The 23627-nt window shown below is 34.2% G+C and overlaps 1 protein-coding gene and 1 non-coding gene across 4 annotated transcripts in view; one reads left to right on the top strand and one right to left on the bottom strand.

Moving 5' to 3' along the window:
- LOC6043470 (very long-chain-fatty-acid--CoA ligase bubblegum) overlaps nucleotides 1–23627 on the top strand; it is a 58014-nt gene that overhangs the window by 30729 nt on the left and 3658 nt on the right. For all 3 annotated transcript variants that reach the window (XM_038253148.1, XM_038253149.1, XM_038253147.1), the window contains exons 2-4: nucleotides 4507–4820; nucleotides 9642–9776; nucleotides 9843–10053. In XM_038253148.1, the coding sequence (XP_038109076.1) occupies nucleotides 4585–4820; nucleotides 9642–9776; nucleotides 9843–10053 (582 nt within the window). In that variant the 5' untranslated portion in view covers nucleotides 4507–4584. The remainder of the gene's footprint in view (nucleotides 1–4506; nucleotides 4821–9641; nucleotides 9777–9842; nucleotides 10054–23627) is intronic.
- Trnaa-agc lies at nucleotides 4840–4912 on the bottom strand. Its single transcript has one exon. It is a non-coding gene; the product is annotated as a tRNA-Ala (tRNA).

Below are 23627 nucleotides of genomic sequence, written 5' to 3'. Positions count from 1 at the left end.
TACGGTGTCATTTTTGGTATTGCCCGTTTATTGACGCAGTTTGGCGGCCTTTTGTGGGGAATGGCTGCCTCAAGCGGGTGGGATTAATTTTTAAAAAAATATTATAGGATTCTGAATATTCAACCTGGTATGAGTCTAGCTCAACTGTGTTATGAATTAAAAATTCAATTGAAATTAATGAAAAATATTTACACTTGAAAACGTCCCAAATTAGTGCTTATGGACTTTTCAATCGGGTTGATTTGAATTCATGAAAATAAATACACTGGAAAGGTAAGACAATTTAGCTCATACTGTATTTTTCGACTCGGAAAATCGAGTCAATATTTTTGAGATATATTTTTATTTGGTATTTTGGTTTTCTTTGTTTTTTTTTTTGTCTGGGCATAATCATCAGTATTCTTCTGAGATATATTATTTTGAATATTAGAAGTCAGTTAGTTCACATTTTTCCTGTTTATTTTTTTAAAGAACATTTTGGATCAGAAAACATACTTTTAGAGATGGTCAAGCTTGGCCATGACTTTTGAATCCCTTGATACTAAAAAATATGTATGTATAATAAAGGACTTACCATTTGAAATTTGATTTTACTAAACGGGTATTTGTTAGACTTTTTTTCGATGTTTTTCAAAAGCTTGATTTAGTAAAAATAAAAACTGGCAGCACTGCCAAATTATTTTGACAGCCTTTTATTATATGTAGCTGAAAAGAGCATCTGGAAAATTCTCCACTAAAACCGGAAATGGATTTTATTTATATTTTTGATTTGGTTCAGATTTTGTGAGGTCCTTCCCATGGACCGAAGAAGCCAGCTTGAGTCGTTGGTTCATCCATACAAAGCTCAATACAATTTTGGCAGCTGTCCATAAAGAAATGGTACGTAAATTTTTTGGCAATCTGTAACTTTTGTAGGAATTTCTGATCGATTTGGTGTCTTCGGCAAAGTTGTATTGAATCAGAAAACAATATGCACAAGGAAAAATTGCCGATTTTTAAAATAAAATATTTTTATTTGCATTTATCATCTTTAGTTTACCTTTAATTTTGGCAGCTGAGCAATTCTCTACGAAATCGGTCTTTTTTCTTAAATTTTAATTTCTGTATTTTCAAATTTTTTAAACTAGGACTAACATTTTAAAAGGGCCAAACTTTCAATATTACGCCTTTTTTAAATGTTATTCATGGTTTGAAAATATTTTTTTCGAAAAGATCGGAAAATTTCACGAATGTTTCATATTTTAACATTGAAATTCGGACCATTAGTTGCTGAGATATCGACATTAGAAAATGGTGGGTTGTTTGGGTGGGACTTAGAAAATATCAATTTTCCTGTTTTGCATGGCAATATCTCAGCAACTAAGGGTCGTATCAACAAAGTTCAAAATTGCAAAATATAGAGAATTTTATCAGCTTTTCAAAAATATTTTTTTAAAAAGGTGGGCCAACATGTGCACTAATTTAAAAAAAATGAAAAACTTCGACTATTTTTAAAAAAGTCACCTAAATATGGATTTAACTTGAAAACGGTGCACTTTATCAAAATTTCACTAAAGTACTTTTTGATTGCAAATTTGATTTTACATCAAAAAATGAAGTTGAAAAATTGTTGCGACCAATTTTTCGATTTTTTGAAAAAATCAGTATTGATTCCAAAATTCATAACTCGCTCAAAGATTTTTGAGCAACCTGGAAATTTCTAAAAAGTAGGCATTTGATGTCCTCTAAAACATATCAAAAAATAAAAAAAAATAAAAATAGTGTTTTTTTGCAAATCAAGTTTTAGTGACAATAAGTTAAATAAAAAATCACCAATTTTTTTTTTACCGTGAATCATTTTTTTCAGTGTAGTCCATATCCATACCTACAACTTTGCCGAAGACACCAAATCGATGAAAAAAATCCTTCAAAAAATACAGATTTTTGAATTTGCATACATCATTTTTGTATGACCAGCTGCCAAATTTGTATGGAAAATTATATGGACAAACTAATGATGCAAAATGGCTTCTTTGGGCATACCGAAGGCACCGAAAAAGTATCAGTCGGATTAAAAAATACAAAAAAAAAAACGAATGACCGAAATCTGAGAGAACTGCTCAGCTGTCAATACGGAAATGGTACGTAAATATTCGAAAATCTGTATCTTTTGAAGGAATTTTCTGATCGATTTGGTATCTTCGGCAATGTTGTGGGTGAGGACTAGCCAGAAAAAATAGGCACATGGAAAAATTTATGCCGAGTTTTCAATTAACTTGCCTTTTTAGCTTTTTCACGTTTTACAGCCACTTTTCTATTTTTTTGTTTGTTTTTACATTTTCTGCCATAGAACGATACAATTGTCATTTAAATGGTAGAAAAATGCGTAGGGACATTACAAAAATCACTGCATGTAGTCCAGACTCGATTATTCGAAGCCTCAACTATCCGAAGTTTCGATTTTCTTAAGTTTGATTATCCGAAGGCTTTTTTCGTATTTTTTTATATTTTCTAATTTTTAACATTAAATTCGAGAACTGTGACTCAATTTTAATCAAATTTGAGCTTTAGATTGCCTTTTAGCATACCAGTTACATTTTTTCACTATTTTAACACCGCCATTTTGGCAGCCATCTTGGATTTAAAAATTGTAAATGTTTGGGGTCATATTCAAGTTTAAAAATCAAAAACAGGACAATGAAACATATTTTTTTCGTGATTCGTTTATCCGAAGTGATTTTTTTCCGAGGCCTTCGAATAATCGAGTCTGGACTGTACTTATTTCTACAAAACATATGGCAAGTGTCAGTGAAAAACACAGCCAAAGTTGACCCTGGATAAATTGACATTTTTGAAAACATTGTCAAAGTCACATAAAACAAGTAAAACTTCCAAGCCAAAAAGAAATCTGAAATTTAATGAGTTCGTTTTTTCAATGCTTTTTAAAGTTGAAAAATTGGTTGAAAAATTGAATTTTGGTAAATTTTTGATCGAAGCCCGTGTAGAGGTGGGGTTTGGGTTGTTGAGGGTTAATTTCCCAAAATCGGGTTTTTTATTTTTGATTTTTTATATGTTTTAGACAATAAATCGCAACTATTGAGCCATACAGAAGTATGGACCAACATTTTGTCGCCGAGTTATGTATTTTTGAAAAGAAAAATATTCTTTTGGGGATAATAGAAATTTTAGTCAAGCAAATTTTTTTACTTAAGTTTTAAATGTATAATCAAATTTGCAATCGAAAAGTACTTTTCAGATTTTTTGATAAAGTGCACCGATTTTATAAAAAAAGCTACTGAAATACAGCGAATAAAAGAAAAAGAAACAAACAAATTTAAGATGTTTAAGTACCATCCAAACCTTCCCACATTTTCTAATGCCATTTTCTCAGCTAACTAATTGTCCAATTTTCAATGTTGATTAATGAAACGTTTGTAAAATTTTCTAATCATTTTGAATTTGTTTTGAAGATTTTGGAATCAAGAATAACATTTAAAAATGGGCGTGATAGGGGAACTATGCCCTTTCTCAGCCTATTTCTATTATCGGCCTATCAGCAATTTGATTATGAATTACAGCTTTCATAAAGTGTTTTTGACTGTTTCAAAGTAATAAATAGCTCAAACAAAAGTGAGCAAGCAACTCTCCATTGTTGATAAATCTGAAAATGTTGATTTTATAGCGGAAAATGGCAAAAGTGACGAGAATTGGTCGAACAGCTTAGAGTGATTAAAATGGGTAAATTTCCCCTATTGAATGTTTGGCCCTTGTCAACTCTTGATTCCAAAATTTCCAAAATATTTTTTTCGAAAAGATTATAAAATTTCACAAATATTCACAATGTTTTTTTCAAAATTGATTTATTTGCCATGTATTAATATTATTTATTAAATAATTATGTTTAGGGTTGATGTGGTATCGATTATTCGTCTTCAATTTTTGCGATAGAAGAAAATGCGACTTGTTTCAGTTTTGGTGGATAGACTGATACAATTATTCCAGTTCAATCATCTAATCTTTATTGTTTGTAATTGTTTGATGGAGTTGCTCTCTATTTTTCATGTTCATCGTTGCAGCTCAACAATTATGATCACAAGCTATAGACCTTCCTTCCTGTAAGCTTTTGCCGTCAATAGTTTATAATCCCTGGTTAGAGCGCTAGTCACACCAGCTCTAAGCCGTCTAATCAGTAATGAACATGTGACCACATAATAATATAATTGCTCAACGCCTACTGTTTGAAATTCCTAGAACACCACGTCGTCTGTGTGGCCACGCCACAATGACAACAGATGACAACCACCGCACGGGACAAAAACATTGCCAAGGTGGTGTCATTGTTTATAAAGTGTGTGTGTGTTTTTTTGCAACGATGACAGTTGCAGTTCAGGTGGATCATTTGTCCGGCCATATCGCACGCATCGTGCTCTAGCATTAATTAAATACTAAGTGTATACCTCTTTAACCGTTAATGAGTTCAACCGATGATTATAAACTGACATTATTTTTTTCTATTTCTCATTTCAGCGAGCCCATCAACACGAACCGTGAAACGGTCAGCCGCGCTTTAGTTGCAATTGCAGTGTCCACTCAGTTTGATCAAAAATGGCGGAACAAATGAACGGAAGTGTTAAAACCGACGGCCGGATCCTGCCGGCGGACAGTTACACCACCACCGATCCCACCAAGCCGGTCAAGCTGCGCCTCGCCAGCGAGGGTGTGGCCTCGCTCGACCCGCTGTCCGTTCCGGATCTGATGAACCGTACCGTGCGCGACTATCCGGACCATCCGGCGATGATGTACAAAAACGCGCAAAAAGTGTGGACACCAATCACGTACAAGTAAGTTCAAAATATAATTTGGAGATGCGGGGCATCGATCCCCGTACCTCTCACATGCTAAGCGAGCGCTCTACCATCTGAGCTACATCCCCTGGTTGAAAGTGTCGCTATGAAAACAAGTTCAAAAATGCCACCGTTCGAACGCAAATTGCTACGTGCCCCACCAGGCAGCAACGGAATGCAACTCTTTGGTCTGGCCTGGCCGGGCATGCCCGGTGAAGTGTGCCGGCCGCTTTATGACCGACAGTCAAGGAAAACTGGTTCAAAAATAGTCGCGCCCCGCCGGTGAAACGAATGTAAATGTGAGGCAAGGCGACGAACCGATCAGCTGTGATTGGGCGGTGGGTTTTTGTTTTGATCAGCTGTTTCTACCTTTTTTTTGCTGTGGAACGTGAGGAGAGTGTTGAATTGAGAAGTACTGTTTTGTGGTGTTTCGGTGCATGTAGCAAAAATATGATGGCGTGAGTATTTTTTTCATTGATTGACCTTATACAGCAATCAACACAATTTATAGAAATAAAATTAATGTTTACTCGATCCTAACCATGTCCCAGTACCGAAAAGGACCTAATAAAAACAATTTAATGAAAAAAAAGCTTGTAATTACAAAGACAAAATAAACTAAGCTCGCTAACTGGGTTGCTCGAAAAATGACGAAGTTAATGCATTTGAAAATTTTAACGAAAAATAAAAGTGTCTCAAAAATTCCAGAGCATACCCTTCAAATATCCTTTAAATATGACATGAAATTCCATAATAACTTAAAAATAATATTTTATTTGATGATTATTTTTGCAGCGACCGACCCCTCGATCGTTATGCTTGGTTATTGTTTTTTTGTGAAGTTTGTCTGCTTTTTAACTGGGGAATTATGCCGATTGTTGAAGAATTGAGCAAATTGTTTTTATACATATTTCTAATCAAACTATTTTTAATAAAACTTTCTGAAGATGTAATGCAAAAGCTGTTTTTTAATTTTCAATTTGGATATTTTTACTTACTTTGTTTTTATGAAAAATAAGAACAATGTAAGTAGTAAATTTTAAAAAGTTTCGAGACATGCTTAAAATTTTATTTTAAAATCGAAATCGTTGAAATTTCAACAAAATTAAAATCTATTCAGGTGAATTTTGACCTAAACTGTAACATCGTCAGTTGTGTGCTATCTTGTGACAACGGCCATTTAGTACTTTTCGAGAAAATCGATTTTTAAAGTTTGTTGATTAATAATTTCAAAACTATGAATGATAGAGCCAAACTTTTTTAAGCAATCGGTTCGTATACTATCGCTTAACAAACGCTCCAAGTTTCAACTAATTTGGTTACACCAGTTAAAAGATACAGTAAATAATGTAAACAAAAATCTGAAAAGCACGTGTCACAAGTGTGTTTCGAAAGTAAAATTGTACTACGTGTCACAAGTGTGCACAGAATTTCCATACAAACTAAAATAAGCTCAAATCAATGGTTTAATCGACTTAATCAGTATATTTTTATAAACAAAAGGTTGCATTCCCTTTAGAAAGTATGTGTGTACATAAATTTGTGAAAAACAAGATAATTTTTCCACATTTTCCAACAACATGTATGACGTGTCACAAGTGTGCACAATCATTTTGATGATGAATTGGTCAAGATAGCACACAGCTGACGACATGTTATCTCTCAAAACTAAATTTTTAATGAATAATTTTTAAAGCTAAAAAATAATTCAAACAAACATTTTGATTTTTTGTTTCTCATAAGTATGTTGAAAGAAATATTTTTATAGCACCATTATAATGTGAACAATTTATTTTACTGCTTTATGTGCATGTGAAACACTTTATATCTAAATTTGTCAAGAATCACTGTTACAGTCCAGACTCGATCATCCGAAGGCTTGTAGAATTAACCTTCTGAATTTAGCATTCCTGGCAACATTCCAAGTTAGATAATTGATAAGTTTTCATACGATTAGGTCAGATGATGAGATTTCTTAAATAAAACGATTGGGATTAACATAAAATGATGTTGTTTTAAGAATTATTTTTGATAAGAAAATGATGTTTATTTTTGTAGCATTTTTCATGAATTGAAATAATTTGTATGGTTAAAATGATTTTTAAGTTTAATTTGTTTTCAAGCTGCTAAAAATATGTCGCTCTAAAACACTTAATTTAATAGGTATTTGATCAACTTTGATTTATTACAAAATTTCGAGAAATAATTTTTTTTTTGAGTTTTAATTAAGATTTTTTATTTACTTCAAATGTATTTCACAAATAGTAGAGTGATAGTTCTGATCATTTTTTTTAAATGCAGTCCAGACTCGATTATCTGAAGGCCCAGAAAAAAATTCACTTCGGATAATCTAAATTCCAGATAATCGAATCACAAAAATGTTTTATTTGTTTGTCTTATTTTCGATTGTCGAGCTTAAGTACAACCCCAACACTACTCCAAAGTGATAAAAAAAATTAAATGTAAGATGGCTGCCAAAATGGCAGTGTTTAAATATTGAAATTAATGCAACCTTCCAAATTTGACAAACATTGGGTCACAATATTCAAACTTTATGTTAAAAGTAAGAAAATAATTCGAATATATATATTTTTGCTTTTAATTCGATTATCCGAAGTGCCAAGGTTTGTATCTTCGGATAATCGAACTAGGAATAATCGAAACTTCGGATAATCGAGGCTTCAATAATGGAATCTGGACTAAACTTTTTTTTTTTTTTTTTTAAATTCATACTTAAATCATTTTTTTAACTTTTTCGATTAAAGTACAGTCCAGACTCGATTATCCGAAGTTTCGATTATCCGATGGTTTGTATGGGACTTCGGATAATCGAATTACGAACACAATTTTATTTCGTATTTTACTTATTTTCTTACTTTTAACAAGAAATTGGAGTTCTGCGACCCTTTTTTAGTCATATTTGAATGGTTGATTGCCTATTAAATAAAAAAAATGCATTTTTTCAATATTTCATCACCGCCATTTTGGCCGCCATGTTGGATTCAAAAATTCTAAATCACTTTAGAGTAGTTTAGGGGTCATTCTTGAGCTCAACAATAAAAAGTAAGACAACGAAAAACATTTTTTCTCGTGATTCGATTATCCGAAGTTTCGATTATCCGAAGTGAAATTTTGCCAAGGCCTTCGGATAATCGAGTCTGGACTGTAGCTTTGAATGTTATAGTCAACTGGTCTTCATAGCCTGAATTGTATTGAATTTTTGTATTTATTTTTTATTTGTTGGAGTTTAATTTTTGTTTAAAATTAAAAAAATCCAAGTAACCTTTTTGAACCAATAAGGCACCACCTAGTTTCAATGAGGTTTTATGGTAGCATCTTAATTGCCTGTTAGTTTTATTTCGGCATTAACACCAACCAATAAGCATGGGCTGATTAAAAGGTTTTAAGAAGATTTTATGAAATTTAAAAGAGAGTCTTAAAAAGCTTAGGCAATGCCATGCCATACGGTTTTATCGCAAAGGTGTTGTAGCTGTCCAAAATGTCATTAGTCATGCAAAAAGGTTTCTTAAAACCATAAAAAGCATTTATCGTGGCCAAATTACAATGCATAAATAAGGCGCTGAACGCTTGAGCTGATTGACTGAATCATGCTGAATTTTGGTTATATTGAGCATTTTCATTTCAAGTTCAAAATTAAATAAATTATATAGTTTTATATTTCAAAAACTTTAACTTTAACCTCAAAAGAATTATTTTTTCAACGATAAAATATCAACCGTGGCTGAAATTGAGCCACCAATTGCGAGAAATAAGCTATAGAATTATTTTAATTTACTCCATATCTAATATTTCATCATGGACAGTTTCGCAAACCATCTTTAATATTATTAGCCAAATGAAGACTTACTTTTTGCCAGGATGAATCCTGTTTAGCATAAGACGTTAGAAGACGTATAAAATTCCATTTTTCCATAACTCCTGACTAAGTTTCAACAAAGGTTTTATTAAGGCTTTGAGTAGGTTGTTGGGATTCGGTTGTAATGCCTTGAACTCTTATGAAGGCTTTATAAATAGACCGTAACAACCTTTTGCGGAGGTCCTTTTGGGTTTTTTTTTCATAAAATTATTTTTATTAGGTCCTTTTCGGTACTGGGACCTGGTTAGGACCGAGTCGGCTTTTGTAATTACATTTGACTTAATAATTACAGAGGATCTTGTTAAGGTCCTTTTGGGTTTTAAGAGAGGTTTATCGGGATTCAGGAGAAGGTTGTTCTGACTAGGTGGTTTTGGCTGATAGGTTTTATAGCGGTTGCAACAGCTACGATAAAGCCAAAACTGTTACTAGGGAAATTCTCTAAAACTTTCTCCATCAAAGTATGGTGATATCTTGCTCCTGTAATAAAATATAGCGTGTTCAGAACTGATCTATTAAAACGTTATTTATTTATATTTTAGACCACTTTTGCTAACGATGCATCTTGCGACAGGATCCAAATAGAACCATATTGTTTTGGGGGAAGTTTAAATTAATTTTCCAATTTAATTTCTTGAACATAAAAATAAAAAATCAAATGAAAATAAAAATAAAAAATCAAAGTGTGAAAAAGTTGGTTTCTTATATTAGTTTAAAAATATTGCCTTATTTAAACATTGACAATTCACTGCGACATTTTAAATAAATGGCAGAATTATGGAAGAAAAATTGCCTTCCTTGCTGCCTCTTTTCTAGCGATAAAAATCCTGCAGATTTGGACGCACTCCAACATTTTCCCTCCTTGCCTCCGACATATAATAATAATAAATCGATGGCCAATCAATTTGCTCATTGCTTCCATTTATTCCCCTTCCCCATCATAGAGAATACCAGCAGCGCGTGCACAAGATGGCCAAAGTGTTTATCAAGCTGGGCCTGGAACCGCACCACACCGTCAGCGTGCTCGCCTTCAACAGCCCCGAATGGTTCGTCTCGGAACTGGCCGCGATCCACGCCGGGTAAGAAAAACTGTCTTTTTCTCTTATGAGTTTTTTTTTTGAAAATAATCAATCATTTGTTTTCAGTGGCATCATTGCCGGTGTTTATACGACCAACTCGGCCGAATCGGTGCAGCACGTGCTGGAGAGCTCCCGGTCCAACGTGGTCATCGTGGACGACGCCAAGCAGATGGAGAAGATCTACGCCATCAAGGACAAGGTGCCGCACCTGAAGGCCGTGATCCAAACGACGGCCCCGTACGCGCCCTACGTCAAACCCGAGGACGGATACTATCGGGTAAGAAGGCCGTTTGAATCTCGCCTCCCCGGGAAGCAATTTCCGGTGGTTTTTGCGTTGTCTTGCGGGACTACAGAAGTATGTCATTCCCTTGGCATAAAGGGGGGAAAACCAAAGGCACACAATGTCACGCTTGTCATGCGATGCCATCTTGACTTTCGGCGAAAAGAGTCCACGTCCCCGGCCGGGGACGACAACACGCAAACTCATTCATCTTTCATCATTTCGATCTTGGTGAAAGTATTGCGGCTTTCCCAGAAGCGCTTCCTCCTCGCAGGATGAAATTGAAAGTTTTCTTTCTCCCCCAGTTTCTTGCTGGTCTCTGATTACATCGCAGAGATCGGGAGCACGAAAGGAGCAGCAGAATGAATTGTTTCCATTTCCACCCACAACGACTCGACCCGAGCTGCTGGTTGGTTGATTGTGATGTACTACCGAACAACGAACGTATTGTGCGTGTAGAGTACGTACCGGTGACGCAATAAATTTCCCCCGGGACAATTCCTGGGGAACACCACCGGGTCCAGGGTTTCGAGTTGTTCCGCTCTGGGAAAGGGGGAGATGTGTGTATCAATTTTGGTTGGTTCCTTTTTTTTATCCTGCATTATGTTGGGATGGTATAACAGAAACAGAGTGTCCCCCGGATTGTCGTGGGAGTTGACTGTTGATTTCAATTTATTGTGGATCACAGTCCCATTGTGGGTGGTGTTGATGGGAGCGATGTTGTTTGGGAATGTTCGGATGTAAGTGGGTGTCTGGTGGAATGCTCCGTTTTTGGCTTTTTTCACTATTTTATCAAATTACTGTGCAACATTTTCTATCGAAACTCACTTCTTACTTAACTAATTTTCACTAGATTTTAGCTGAAAACACCATTTAGAAGTTTTTATAGAACGTGCTGATTTGTGCAGGATTGAATTACATGCAAAAACAATGTAAAAGAAGACTCCAAAGCAGTGGTTATCAACCTTTTTCGTTTAATTCCCCCCTTGACTAATTTTCAGGACAGTCATTCCCCCCTACCATAAGATTAAAGTTGACATTTAAAAGTATTTAAAAAAATATAAAAAAAAACCTAAATTTTCAGTTAGTGAAAAATACTAAACGATGTTTCTTAAAATTATAAATTGTTCATCAAAAACTAAGACAAAATAAAAAAAAATTCGAGCGTGTGACTTATTTTTCAAATGTTGTTTAATTATTCTTATTTTAATATAATTATAAAGTTTGAAAAATTAAAAAAATGTGCAGCTTTGGCAAAAACAAAACTGAACTAAATTGTACTAGAATTAATCCTGATTATTAAATGATCTCATTTCAAAAAACGTATAAGAATCTAACTGTTCAAGTTTAAAAGATATTAAAATTCTCTAAAATTAAACAATTTGATTACAACCAAAACTCCTTGAAAAATCCGAGGGTCTCATATTTGAATCAATTTGCATACCTATTTGAAAAAAAGTAAGGATGGCTTAGTTCACAAAAACTGCCAATGAACTGTTATTTTTTAACAAGTGGGCACAAATTATTTCTTTAAAAATCAATATCTATAAACCGCTTTTGTTTAGAAACTTTAAAATATCCACAAAACATATTTTTACTGTTGATAGATACTTCTCAATTCGATACTTTTAAGGAATGTGTCAGATATTGATTTTTTTGCCAACAAAAAAAAAGTTTCTTAATCCACCATTAGGTGGGTGGTGCCTTCCTCACATTTACAAAGTAATAATGAAAATAAGTTTAAGAAAAAAATATATACCTGATACAGACTTTTCCAGAAAACATGCAGACTCTCATTTGAAGCAATATGGCAACCGGGCGTTTCGCATCTGGCGCGACTCTCGCACGTAAACAAAAAGACCCGGCCTTTTGAGGTTATGCAAAAAAATCACCCTTTTTGTATCTACAAAAATCTTTTTCTTGGCATAACTTTTTAAATACTTAACTAAACAAAATAAAAAAATAATAGGGTCTTAGGGGACCCCAAGACGAACAGAATAAGGCGGATCCAAAATCGGTTCAGTCAGTTGTGGAAAAAAATCGTGTCTACACACATCCCCACAGACATTTGTTCAGAATTTGATTCTGAGTCGATAGGTATACGTGAAGGTATACACAGAAAAAAAAATCATGGTAATATTACATCTGGGAAGGGGTACATCTTTTATGTCAGAAAAAAGGTGTAATTTTACCTCTGGAAATGTGTTATTTTACCACTTTTCTGGTGTAATGTCACTTTTTCAGTCTAAATTGAGGTAAAATTACATCATAAAAGAGGTAATATTCAACCTTCCAAAATTACAGCTTCCAAATTTACATTATTTTTTTCTGTGTATCTAGGAGGTGTATTTAAGAAGTTCATTTTTCGAGTGATTTTATAGCCTTGCCTCAGTGAGGTGAGGAAGGCAAAAACTGCGCAATGAGGCATGCACTACAGGTGTGTGTTTTTGTTTGTTAAACTAATTCAATAACAGCTAGATGATATTATGATAAAGTATAATTTGTATAAGACTGGGTTTTTTCTGATCTCTTCATTAACAAATAAATAAAATTTTAAAATCACGCTTTACTTTGGGAAATGTCTACAATATATAGATAGTTGTCCTTATTGTATTGTTCAGACCAACTTATCAAAATTTTGAAAAAAAAACAATGGTGAGAAAATTTCACAAAAGTTTCAATTTTTAACATTGAAAACCGGACCAAAAGTTTCCGTAATATCGTTAGGTAACAATACATTATAAAAAAAAACATTTTCTTCAATTAGAGTTCTTTGTAAGGCTGTATCCCACAAAGTAATTGCCCAACTTTCAAAGTCTCTGTAACAATTGTAGGAAATTTTCTCATCTTTCCAAAAATCTGTTTTTTTTTCAGTTGAGCTTTTCTTTCAAGAAGTATTTGCAAAATGTAAACAAAATTATAAAGCAAAAAGAAATCGAAATTGTATACCTATAAGTAGGTTTTACTTGAAAATGGTTATTTTTTTCAAAAAATGTAAAGTATTTTTTAAATAAAAATTTGATTTTGCTTAAAAAAAATCTATTTTTTTGTTTAGGTTTTCGATATTTTCAATAAAAACATGTTTTGAAAAAATCATATCCCCTAAACCGGATTTTGCACCATCACGCACTTTGTTATGGCTCAGAAGATGTATTTTTTTAGTCTTCTAAAATATAAAAAAATAAAAATTGAGTAATAAGTATTTTGGAAATTTGAATTTTACTAATAAAAAGTTTAAATAAAAATCTTTTTTTTCCGTGTACCTTTTTCCGAAAGGTTTAATCACAACCTACAACTTTTCCGAAGAAACCGAATCGATCAGAAAATCCCTTTTAAGATACATAATTTATGCATTTACTTTCCCATGTGTAGTAGGGTGGGTACGTTTTTCAAAAAGTTCTCGAATCCAGTTTTTGTGTGGTTCCCCTTGTAGGGCATGTCCATAGGGACTTGCATGCCAAATATCAGCTCATTTGGTTGTAAACTGGCTGCGCGCATCAGGGTTAAAGTTTGCATGGGAATTACTATGGGAAATTGGAACTTTTTGTTCAAACGCTCCTACAGGTCTGGGAAAATCACGCGCCAACTTCTGGTATGGTCAGGCCTAAGGGGAATGGTCTGGAGAACAAAAGAAGAAGAATATATGGAATAGAGAATATGGAGACCTGGCGCATCGGCAAACAATCGTATGTCTCCGGAATCAACGGTTTTCCCTGAAAAAGCATCAAATTTTCCTTAGCATGCTATGAAAGCATGATGCACACCGCGACGCCAAATGATGAATTCGACTAAATCATACCAGCATTGCAATGCATTGCTCGAAATGTTTCTAGTTAACAAATGGTTTGCAATTGAATATTCCAGCCGTTTCTCACCCACGTGGTAGCGGTGAACCTCGTTGGATAAATGTACGACTCGTGCTGAAAAAATCCTCTTTTTGCAACTTGTTGCATAAACTACTATTTCCACATTTTTTCAATGTTTCTAGTTTTGGAAAAGAGACTTGTTGTTTTATCTTCCATAGCATATTTTTCTAAAAACACATTCCAACCCAGATTGCAAACAACCTGTCACGTGCACCAGTGGCGTCCCGTGGCGGTTGAAATGCACTCGAGCAAACAAACAAACAAGCTTCACGTCTTGCCCGCGGCAAAATTTCCTCCACGACGTAAACACACACTCTTGCACACCTTTAAAAAAAAGTAAATACAGAAAAACTGGAATCTAATTAACTCGCTTGCACTCTCTTTCGCTCTGTCTCATACTACGTGGAGGGTTCCCTTCATCATCGTTTCCTCATAACTTCCCAATGGCGGCACAGACACGGACGACGCCCCCCCCCCCCGCCCTCTTCCACCCACACAGGCACAATTTATTTTCTCATTCCCCATTTTTCCGCTGTCGCGCAGTGCTCTTCTCGCACAGTAATTTTCCTGACTTTTCTTCTCCAATTCTGTTGTTGTTCATGGATTATTTTCCCGCGAGCGAGTTCAACCTCCGCACAAACCCCTTCCCCAGCGAGCAATTCTCTGAGATTTCGGTCATTCGATTTTTTTTTTTGTAATTTTTAATCCGGCTGAAACTTTTTTGGTGCCTTCGGTATGCCCAATGAAGCCATTTCGCATCTTAGTTTGTCCATACAAATTTGGCAGCTGTCCATTCAAAAATGGTGTATGAAACTTCTAAAATCTGTATCTTTTGAAGGAATTTTCTGATCGATTTAGTGTCTTCGGCAAAGTTGTAGGTATGGATGTGGACCACACTGAAAAAAATGATAAAAGGTAAAAAAAATGGTGAATTTTAAATTTCACTTTTTGACACTAAAACCTGATTTGCAACAAAACACTATTTTAATTTTTTTTATTTTTTGATATGTTTTAGGGGACATAAAATGCCAACTTTTCAGAAATTTCCATAATGGGCAAAAAAAATGTTTGACCAAGTTATGATTTTTTGAATCAATACAATTTTTTTCAAAAAATCGAAAAATTGGTTGCAAAAAATTTACCATTTTCAGGTATTTTTTTCAAAATAGTCGCAGTTATTCATTTTTTTTTTAAATTAGTGCCCATGTTTGCTCACTTTAAAAAAAAATATTATTGAAGAGCTGAGAAAAATCTCTATATTTTGCTTTTTTGAACTTTGTTGATACGACCCTTAGTTGCTAAGATATTGCCATGCAAAGGTTTAAAAAACAGGAAAATTTATGTTTTCTAAGTCTCACTCAAACAACCCACCATTTTCTAATGTCGATATCTCAGCAACTAATTATCCAATTTTTAACTTTAAAATAGAAACATTCGTGAAATTTTCCGATCTTTTCGAAAACAATATTTTCAAAAAAAAAATCATGACTTACATTTCAAAAGGACCAAACATTCATTATTACGCTCTTTGAAATGTTAGTCTTGATTTGTGGGCTAACATGGGCACTAATTTAAAAAAATGAATAACTGCGAAAACGGTGCACTTTATCAAAATTTCACTAAAGTACTTTTTGATTGCAAATTCGATTTTACATCGAAAAATAAAATTGAAAATTTTTGCGACCAATTTTTAAATTTTTTGAAAAAAAAATTGTATTGATTCAAAAAATCATAACTCGGTCAAAGATTGTTTGCCCATTCTGGAAATTTCTGAAAAGTTGGCATTTTATGTCCCCTGAAACATATCAGAAAATTAAAAAAAATAAAAATTGTGTTTTTTGCAAATCAAGTTTTAGTGACAAAAAGTGAAATTAAAAATCACCAAAAAAATTTTTACCGTATATCATTTTTTTTTTCAGTGTAGTCCACATCCATACCTAAAACTTTGCCGAAGACACTAAATCGATCAGAAAATTCCTTCAAAAGATTTTTGAATTTTCATACATCATTTTTGTATGGACAACTGCCAAATTTGTATGGAAAATTATATGAACAAACTAATTACTTCTTTGGGCATACCGAAGGCACCAAAAAAGTTTCAGCCGGATTAAAAAATACAAAAATTAAAATTAAAAAAAAAATATCGATTCCGTAGAGAACTGCTTCACCCTGGGGAACATCCGCCGTGTGAGGGGGCAACTCATCAGGACGTCGGGAGTCGTCCGGAACCCAGCCGCGTCTGACTCAACGGTTGTTGGGAAAGAGGTGGGGGAAAATATGGGGATGGGAAGTGAAAAGCTAAATAAAGATTGTTCCCATTGCCTACCTTCATTGCGAGACGGGGAAGGAACGGTATGTTTCTAGCAAACGGTGTGTGTGGGGGGTCACGCTGGAGATGGAAAGGATTTAAATGAGAAATGGATTGGAAATGGTTACAAATAATTAGTTTTTTATCCCCATGATATTTTGGAAACTATTGATCACAAAATATGTTTTTTCTAAGTCTAATCCATAAAAAAATCCAACCTCCTCAGCGATCTCCAGCATTCCTACGACAATGTCTGCGCAAAACGGCTCTCTCTGCTCTGGCAGCAATTCATACCTCTTTCAGGGGTTAGTCCAAAGTCCCAATTCATTTTGCCCCCAGTCCCCTCCAACCTTTGTGCAAGTAGTCTACCTTTGCTCCGGCGGTTGCCATGCCTGGTTGATTGGGAGACTGGGCTTTAAATTTTTCATGAGCTCGGCAGCTCGGAAGCTGTGTGACACACTAATGACGACGTCCCGAACTCGGTGGGCAAGTCGTCAGCTGTGTGCTATCTTGTGACATAGACCATTTTGGTCGAAAATGAGTTAATGATGACGTTTTGCTATACTTAACAAACACTACAAGATGCTTTAACCCGATTTTGGAAACTCGCTTCCGTTTCCCGGATATCACAATACACACATGTGACATAGACCAAATTATCATCAAAATGATTGTGCACACTTGTGACACGTCATACATGTTGTTGGAAAATGTGGAAATTTTTTCTAGTTTTTCACAAATTTATGTATACACATTCTTTCTAAAGGCAATGCAACCTTTTGTTTATAAAAATATACTGATTAAATCAATTTAACCATTGATTTGAGCTTATTTTAGTTTGTATGGGAATTCTGTGCACACTTGTGACACGTAGTACAATTTTACTTTCGAAACACACTTGTGACACGTGCTTTTCAGATTTTTGTTTACATTTTTTACTGTATCTTTTAACTGGTGTAACCAAATTAGTTGAAACTTGGAGCGTTTGTTAAGTGATAGTATACAAACCGATTGCTTCAAAAAGTTTGGCTCTATCATTCATAGTTTTGCAATTATTTACCAAAAAACTTTAAAAATCGATTTTCTCGAAAAATACTAAATGGTCGTTGTCACAAGATAGCACACAACTGACGAAGTAACGAAACGCTGGAATTCCTGGGAAAAAACCCCACTCAGACTGCACAGCAGTGATTCGGTGAACGTGCAGAAAGTTTCTCTCTTTTTTTTCGGCGAAAAACTTTTGTGATTTTCCAGCATTTCCGCCTCCTACGTGGAACCGTTTCGGATTTTCCCTCCTCTGACTAAATGAGATCCATGAGGTCGTCGAAGGTACAGAGGCCACACATAGCGTTACCTGAGTTGAGACGGAGGAAGAACACTCACAGAGTCACAAAGTAAGTAATCTACAACGAGCTAAAAAACTGAAAAAAAGCTCTGAAAGGGAGCCCCAAAGCCGCAGGCAGTTTTTCGATTCAATTAGAATTTTATTGAGATTATCATCACAATGAGGGGCCCCTTTTTGGAGAAAGAAGCTACTTTTCACTAGAAAAGAATACAGCTGGAAGCGAAAAAAGGAACAAAGGTATCCAAGTTCATTTCGGACTAATTTTCGAATTAATATTGCAACGGGTGGTTTGGCTTCAATGGTAAGCACTTTTCCTGGTTTTTCTTTATTTTTCCAACTAGGTGAGAGAAGTAAATCGAAGTTGGAGACGCTGCTGGGGAAATGGTTGAGGTAACCCCCTCTTGAATGCTCGAATCGAAGAAGAATAGTTGCAGAAAGTGCTCGACTCTGGGGAATTGATGGTCAATTTGGATTAATTGTAGTTGGAGTTTTATAGCTCGGTGGTGTCGAAAGGGAATCAATTATCGTTGGAATCCATTTAGATATTTTAAGAGATTTGATATAAGCCTTCTCGATGTGTTTATTTTTCAAGATATTTCAGGAAAAAACTAAACTAAGGCCATTGCAATTTTTTTACCCCCTTTTTCCAAATTTTCCTTAATAACTAGAGGGTTAAAAATATTTTTTTTTACAAAAAAAAAAAAAATAAAAAAATATAAATATTGAAATAACAAACCATCCCGGGCAGACGGTAATAACAAAATTCATGCCATTTCAATAACAAATACTGTTAAAATAACAAAAAGCGTTATGGAATATTCTTGCAAAATCCATTTTTGCATCGGAGTTGAATAACAGTTTATGTTATCATAACAAAATTTGTTATTGGTCTGATATTGATTGAATGCCAAAACAACTCTGGAATAACATTTTTTGTTATGGACGAATACCTCCAACTGTTATTAGGATGATCAGATTAGTTGTTAAAATAACAAAAAATAATAACAAAGATTTATTCGAAGAATAACTAAAAATGTTATTAGTCTGTTATAACAATAACAATCTAATAACAAAAAAATCATAACGACGAATAACAAATTTTGTTATAAATAACATGAAATGTTATTGGCATAGTATTTTCAAATATCAAACATTGTTATTCCCAAGTTATTTCCGTCTGCTCGGGTATACTTTCTACATTTGTATGGGAAAAGTTTTTTTTATGCATTTTACACTAGTTTAAATGATTCTTAATGCAGGGGAATGCATTTTAAATTGATTTCTGCTATTTGCACTTCAAATTCCATTAAAATTTTGAAGTTTTTTGAAAATTTTATTTTTTTGCCCCTTAATTTCTCAGACCAACTCTGAAGACAAAAATTTTAAATAAAATTTGTACCAGCCTATTTAGGATTTTTATGTTTTACTTTTCGTATCTTTTGATTTAAATTTGTTTGTTTTTTACATATCATTTGTTTTATTTATCGCTTTTTACCAAATTTTAATTTTGCTATTCGTTCATTATCGTTTACTTTGTTTTTTTTTTCAGAGGCAAAATCAAATTTTCAATCAAAAACTTCTTTTTTTATAAAGTGAACCCTTTTAATTAATAGGCATTTTATGATTTTGAAAATTATATTTTCAAATTTGTTTGGACAATATTTTGAATTTTCTCCAAATATCACATTTTATTTATAAAACCATCCTAAACTCTTTCGCCAAAAAATTACAGTTCCCAAAAATCATGTTTTACCCTAATGTTTTTTTTTCAAAAATCTTACTAAAAAATATTTTTTTTTTATCATAAGACCGTGGCAAATATTTTTTGAAGTTTATGTCGCCCCCCCCCCTTCAAAATTGATCTGAAAAATCATTAATTAAAATGTTGAAACCGTAACTTAAATTTTTATGCTTTTTTTTATTTTTTTTGCCCACCACAACCTTCGCCCTCCCCCTCGCCCTTGGCCTTTGATCAGAGTCGAGGAACATAAACATCAAAAAATATTTGCATCTTCCCAAGTTTTTTTTTCTAAATTTGTTTGTTTCCAAAAATCGTTTTTTTCCAAAAATCTGTTCTTTTTCTAAAATATTGTGGTTTGGTTGAGCGTTTTAGAAGAATGCATTATTATGAATACAAAGAGTCTCTTTGTGTTCTAAAATATGTTTTTTTTTTCAAAAATCTTCTTTCTAAAAAAAATCAAATCCATAATTTTCTAAAAAATCTGGAAATCTTATTTTCGACCAAAAATGTTTTTTTTTCAAAAATTGTAATATTTTTTCAATAATCTTTAGTTGAGCAGTTCTCTCAGATTTCGGTCATTCGATTTTTTTTTGTATTTTTTTTTATTCCGACTGAAATTTTTTTGGTGCCTTCGGTATGCCCAAAGAAGCCATTTCGCATCATTAGTTTGTCCATATAATTTTCCATACAAATTTGGCAGCTGGTCATACAAAAATGATGCATGAAAGTTCAAAAATCTGTATCTTTTGAAGGAATTTTTGATCGATTTGGCGCTTCGGCAAAGCTGTAGGTATGGATGCGGACTACACTGGAAAAAAATGATACACGGTAAAAATTTTTTGGTGATTTTTTATTTAACTTTTTGTCACTAAGACTTGATTTGCAAAAAACACTATTTTTTTTTTTTTTGATATGTATTAGAGAACATCAAATGCCAACTTTTCAGAAATTTCCAGGTTGTGCAAAAAATCTTTGAGCGAGTTATGAATTTTTGAATCAATACTGAATTTTTCAAAAAATCGAAAAAATGGCAAAAATTTTTCAACTTCATTTTTCGATGTAAAATCAAATTTGCAATCAAAAAGTACTTCAGTGAAATTTTGATAAAGTGCACCGTTTTCAAGTTAAATCCATTTTTAGGTGACTTTTTTATAAAATAGTCGCAGTTTTTCATTTTTTTAAATTAGTGCACAAGTTTGAGCACTTTTGAAAAAAATATTTTTGAACGGCTGAGAAAATTCTCTATATTTTGCATTTATGAACTTTGTTGATACGACCCTTAGTTGCTGAGATATTGCCATGCAAAGGTTTAAAAACAGGAAAATTGATGTTTTCTAAGTTCCACCCAAACAACACACCATTTTCTAATGTCGATATCTCAGCAACGAATGGTCCGATTTTCAATGTTAAAATATGAAACATTCGTGAAATTTTCCGATCTTTTCAATTTTTTTTATTTAATTATTTTTTTTTACCGTGTATCATTTTTTTTCAGTGTAGTCCATATCCATGCCTACAACTTTGCCCAAGACACCAAATCGATCAAAAAATTCCTTCAAAAGATACAGATTTTTGAATTTTCATGCATCATTTTTGTATGGCAGCTGCCAAATTTGTATGGAAAATTATATGGACAAACTAACGATGCGAAATGGCTTCTTTGGGCATACAGAAGGCACCAAAAAAGTTTCAGTCGGATTAAAAAATACAAAAATTATAATTTAAGAAAAATTACCGATTTCGTAGAGAATTGCTCAGTTTCCAAAAATCTTATTTTCCCAAATTTTTATTTTTCCAAATATCGTATTTCTTTACAAAAATCTTCTGTTTTTCTGAAATTCTTTTTTCAATTTTTTTTGAAAAACTTTTTTTCCAAGAATTTTTTTTTCTAAAATCTCTATTTATAAAAATGTTTATTTCCAAAAATCTTTTTTTTTCTGATTTTTTAAACAGATCTTTTTTATAATAATCTATTTTCCGATTTTTTTTTGCCAAAGATGCCTCTGACCTGACCTCTGAAATTATAAAAATCAATGGTCAAACATTTTTATTTAAGAATTAAACGTTTGGTGACCAATTGTAAAATAAAGAACTGGCATTTTTAATGATAACCTATGAATTTGTCGAAGACACCAATTTTCAAATATCCAACTGCCCATTTTGTGTGACTTGCTCGCAAAATTGGATGGATCGTTGTATGGACAAAACTTAGCTCTTGTTTTGTTTTTTTTTTCTCTTATTTTATTTACTTTTGCTTCTCGAATCTATTTGTTTTTATATCTATTGTTCTTTATTGTACTTCTTTGTAAACCTTGGTTAAATGTACCACTGTTTTTGTCATTTGTTTCTTAGTTTCTATCTCTCAAAGATAATTGATGATGTTCCCAATGTGGAACAAAATTGATGATATTAGTTTTTCCCCACATAAATCCCCACAACCCCCGCCACATCCTTTAACCAATATGCTGTATCTCTCTTTACACTCACTTGTCACTCAAAAACAGCCTCCGCGCCATATCCTTGCACCCGGCAAATTAGCCTCATTTGCAATCTTGTCACATGTTTCATCATTTTCCACGCCCATCGTTGACACCCTGTACCCGGGGAGGGGGGGAGGATGCCGCAAACCTGTCATAAATTACCATTATTTTACAGCAAGCAATCTTTCCACTAACCACGCACACGTTCCGGTTTTTTTCTCCTTCTAACTTGACTCCCTGCAACGGGGGCCATTTTTCATCCGCCCGTTGATTACAGTTTTTGCGGTCCTTCGCTGGGTGGTAGAGGAGACCCCCCCCTTGTATAGTCCTTCTTCATCCAGTACATTATCTCGTATTTGTCATCGCGACGACGATGCCACCGACGACGTCGCAATGGCGTGAAATGTTTATTTCTCAATTACTCTACATTTTGCTTTATGGCGGGAGGCGTCCTCCTTCCGGTATCGATAAACTAGGTGGGGCGGTGTCATAAGGCAGGTCGTGATCTGCAGTATTAACCCGGAGAAAAAAAAATAGTGAGATAAAAAGCTTGGTAAAGTTATGGGATTCGAACTCGTGCCGCCTGATTGACGGGCAAAGTCGTTACCACGACGCCATCGTGACCTGTCGTTGGAACGCGGCCAAAATGCAAAGACCGTCAATTTAGGTAAAATTGATTAAAATTGGTTGAAATGTCACAATCTGGTAGCAAATATTGTTTCTTAGTAAGTTTTGAGCTATTTTTCGAGATTTTGAAACCACTGCGTGGGTCGTCAACGGCAGCCAACATAGTTTGTCCCTCGTGACTGTGTCGCTTCTCCGGAAGCCTGCAGGGCTTCTGCAGTGTTGGCGCGCGCGGTGCCTCTGTGATGGAGCCAATACTTCACAAAACACTTTAATGTACATGTATCATAAATAATGGCCACAAATAAATCATCGGTCGTTTCGCTGGAGCCTGCCGTCGAGGGACTTACGCGCTTTCTTTATGGTTCCCGAAGAAGGGCTCTCTGGGGCTAGGATGGATGGGGCCAATCGGTTTTGGGGTGGCCACGTGTGCCAGATGACTCCGGAAGGACATACCCGGGGGAGATTCGGGTGGGAGTAGGACATGTGACCGCATGCCAAGGTCTTCAATCTTTGGGAAGGCGCGCCCAGCATCGACGCGATGTGTTTGGAATAATTTTGCCGGCAAGATTTGCGCAAATTTGAGATTTTTGGAGGAATTTTAGGAGTTTGGGAATTCACAGTTTATTTGAGGAATCTTGTTAATGCCAAATGTTCAAATATGTCTCAAAATTATAGTATGCGTGACTTAAAGTTGAATGTGTTCAATCTTCCAACCTGTCCCATTATCTGTTTGAAAACAATTCAAGACATAAATTGTTTCATTATTTATTCATTTTACAGACATTGAATGCCAAGTGATCATTATTTGTCTCATTTTTATGCTCTGGTTTGCAGACTGATGGGACAGATGTGTCTCACCAAGAATGGTCAACTTACTTGACAGTTGCTTCATTTTTTGAAAGGGTTGTTGCATGAATCTGTCCCACCATTAAGAAAAGTCGTTATGTCCAACCGGCTTATCTGTCTCATTTTTATTGATTGGCGAACCAATAAGTCTATCTAACAAGAAATGTATAATCGTTCGCTTGAAAGCCTGACGGCTTAGATTGTCTCAATGTAGACTAGTTTAAATATTGATTATGTCCAATCGACAATCTTGTCTCACTCTCCCGAATTTCTGTCTCATTTGTACCACCGACTGTTAGTTCCGCAACATTTTCATTCACCACCGCTTAATTTATCTCCCGATTGCTCAATTTCGATT

The sequence above is a fragment of the Culex quinquefasciatus genome, chromosome 2 (assembly GCF_015732765.1).
Source record: "Culex quinquefasciatus strain JHB chromosome 2, VPISU_Cqui_1.0_pri_paternal, whole genome shotgun sequence".
Lineage (NCBI taxonomy): Eukaryota > Metazoa > Arthropoda > Insecta > Diptera > Culicidae > Culex > Culex quinquefasciatus.
Note: the sequence above shows the minus strand (reverse complement) of the source record. Positions and strands in the feature narration are given on the sequence as shown.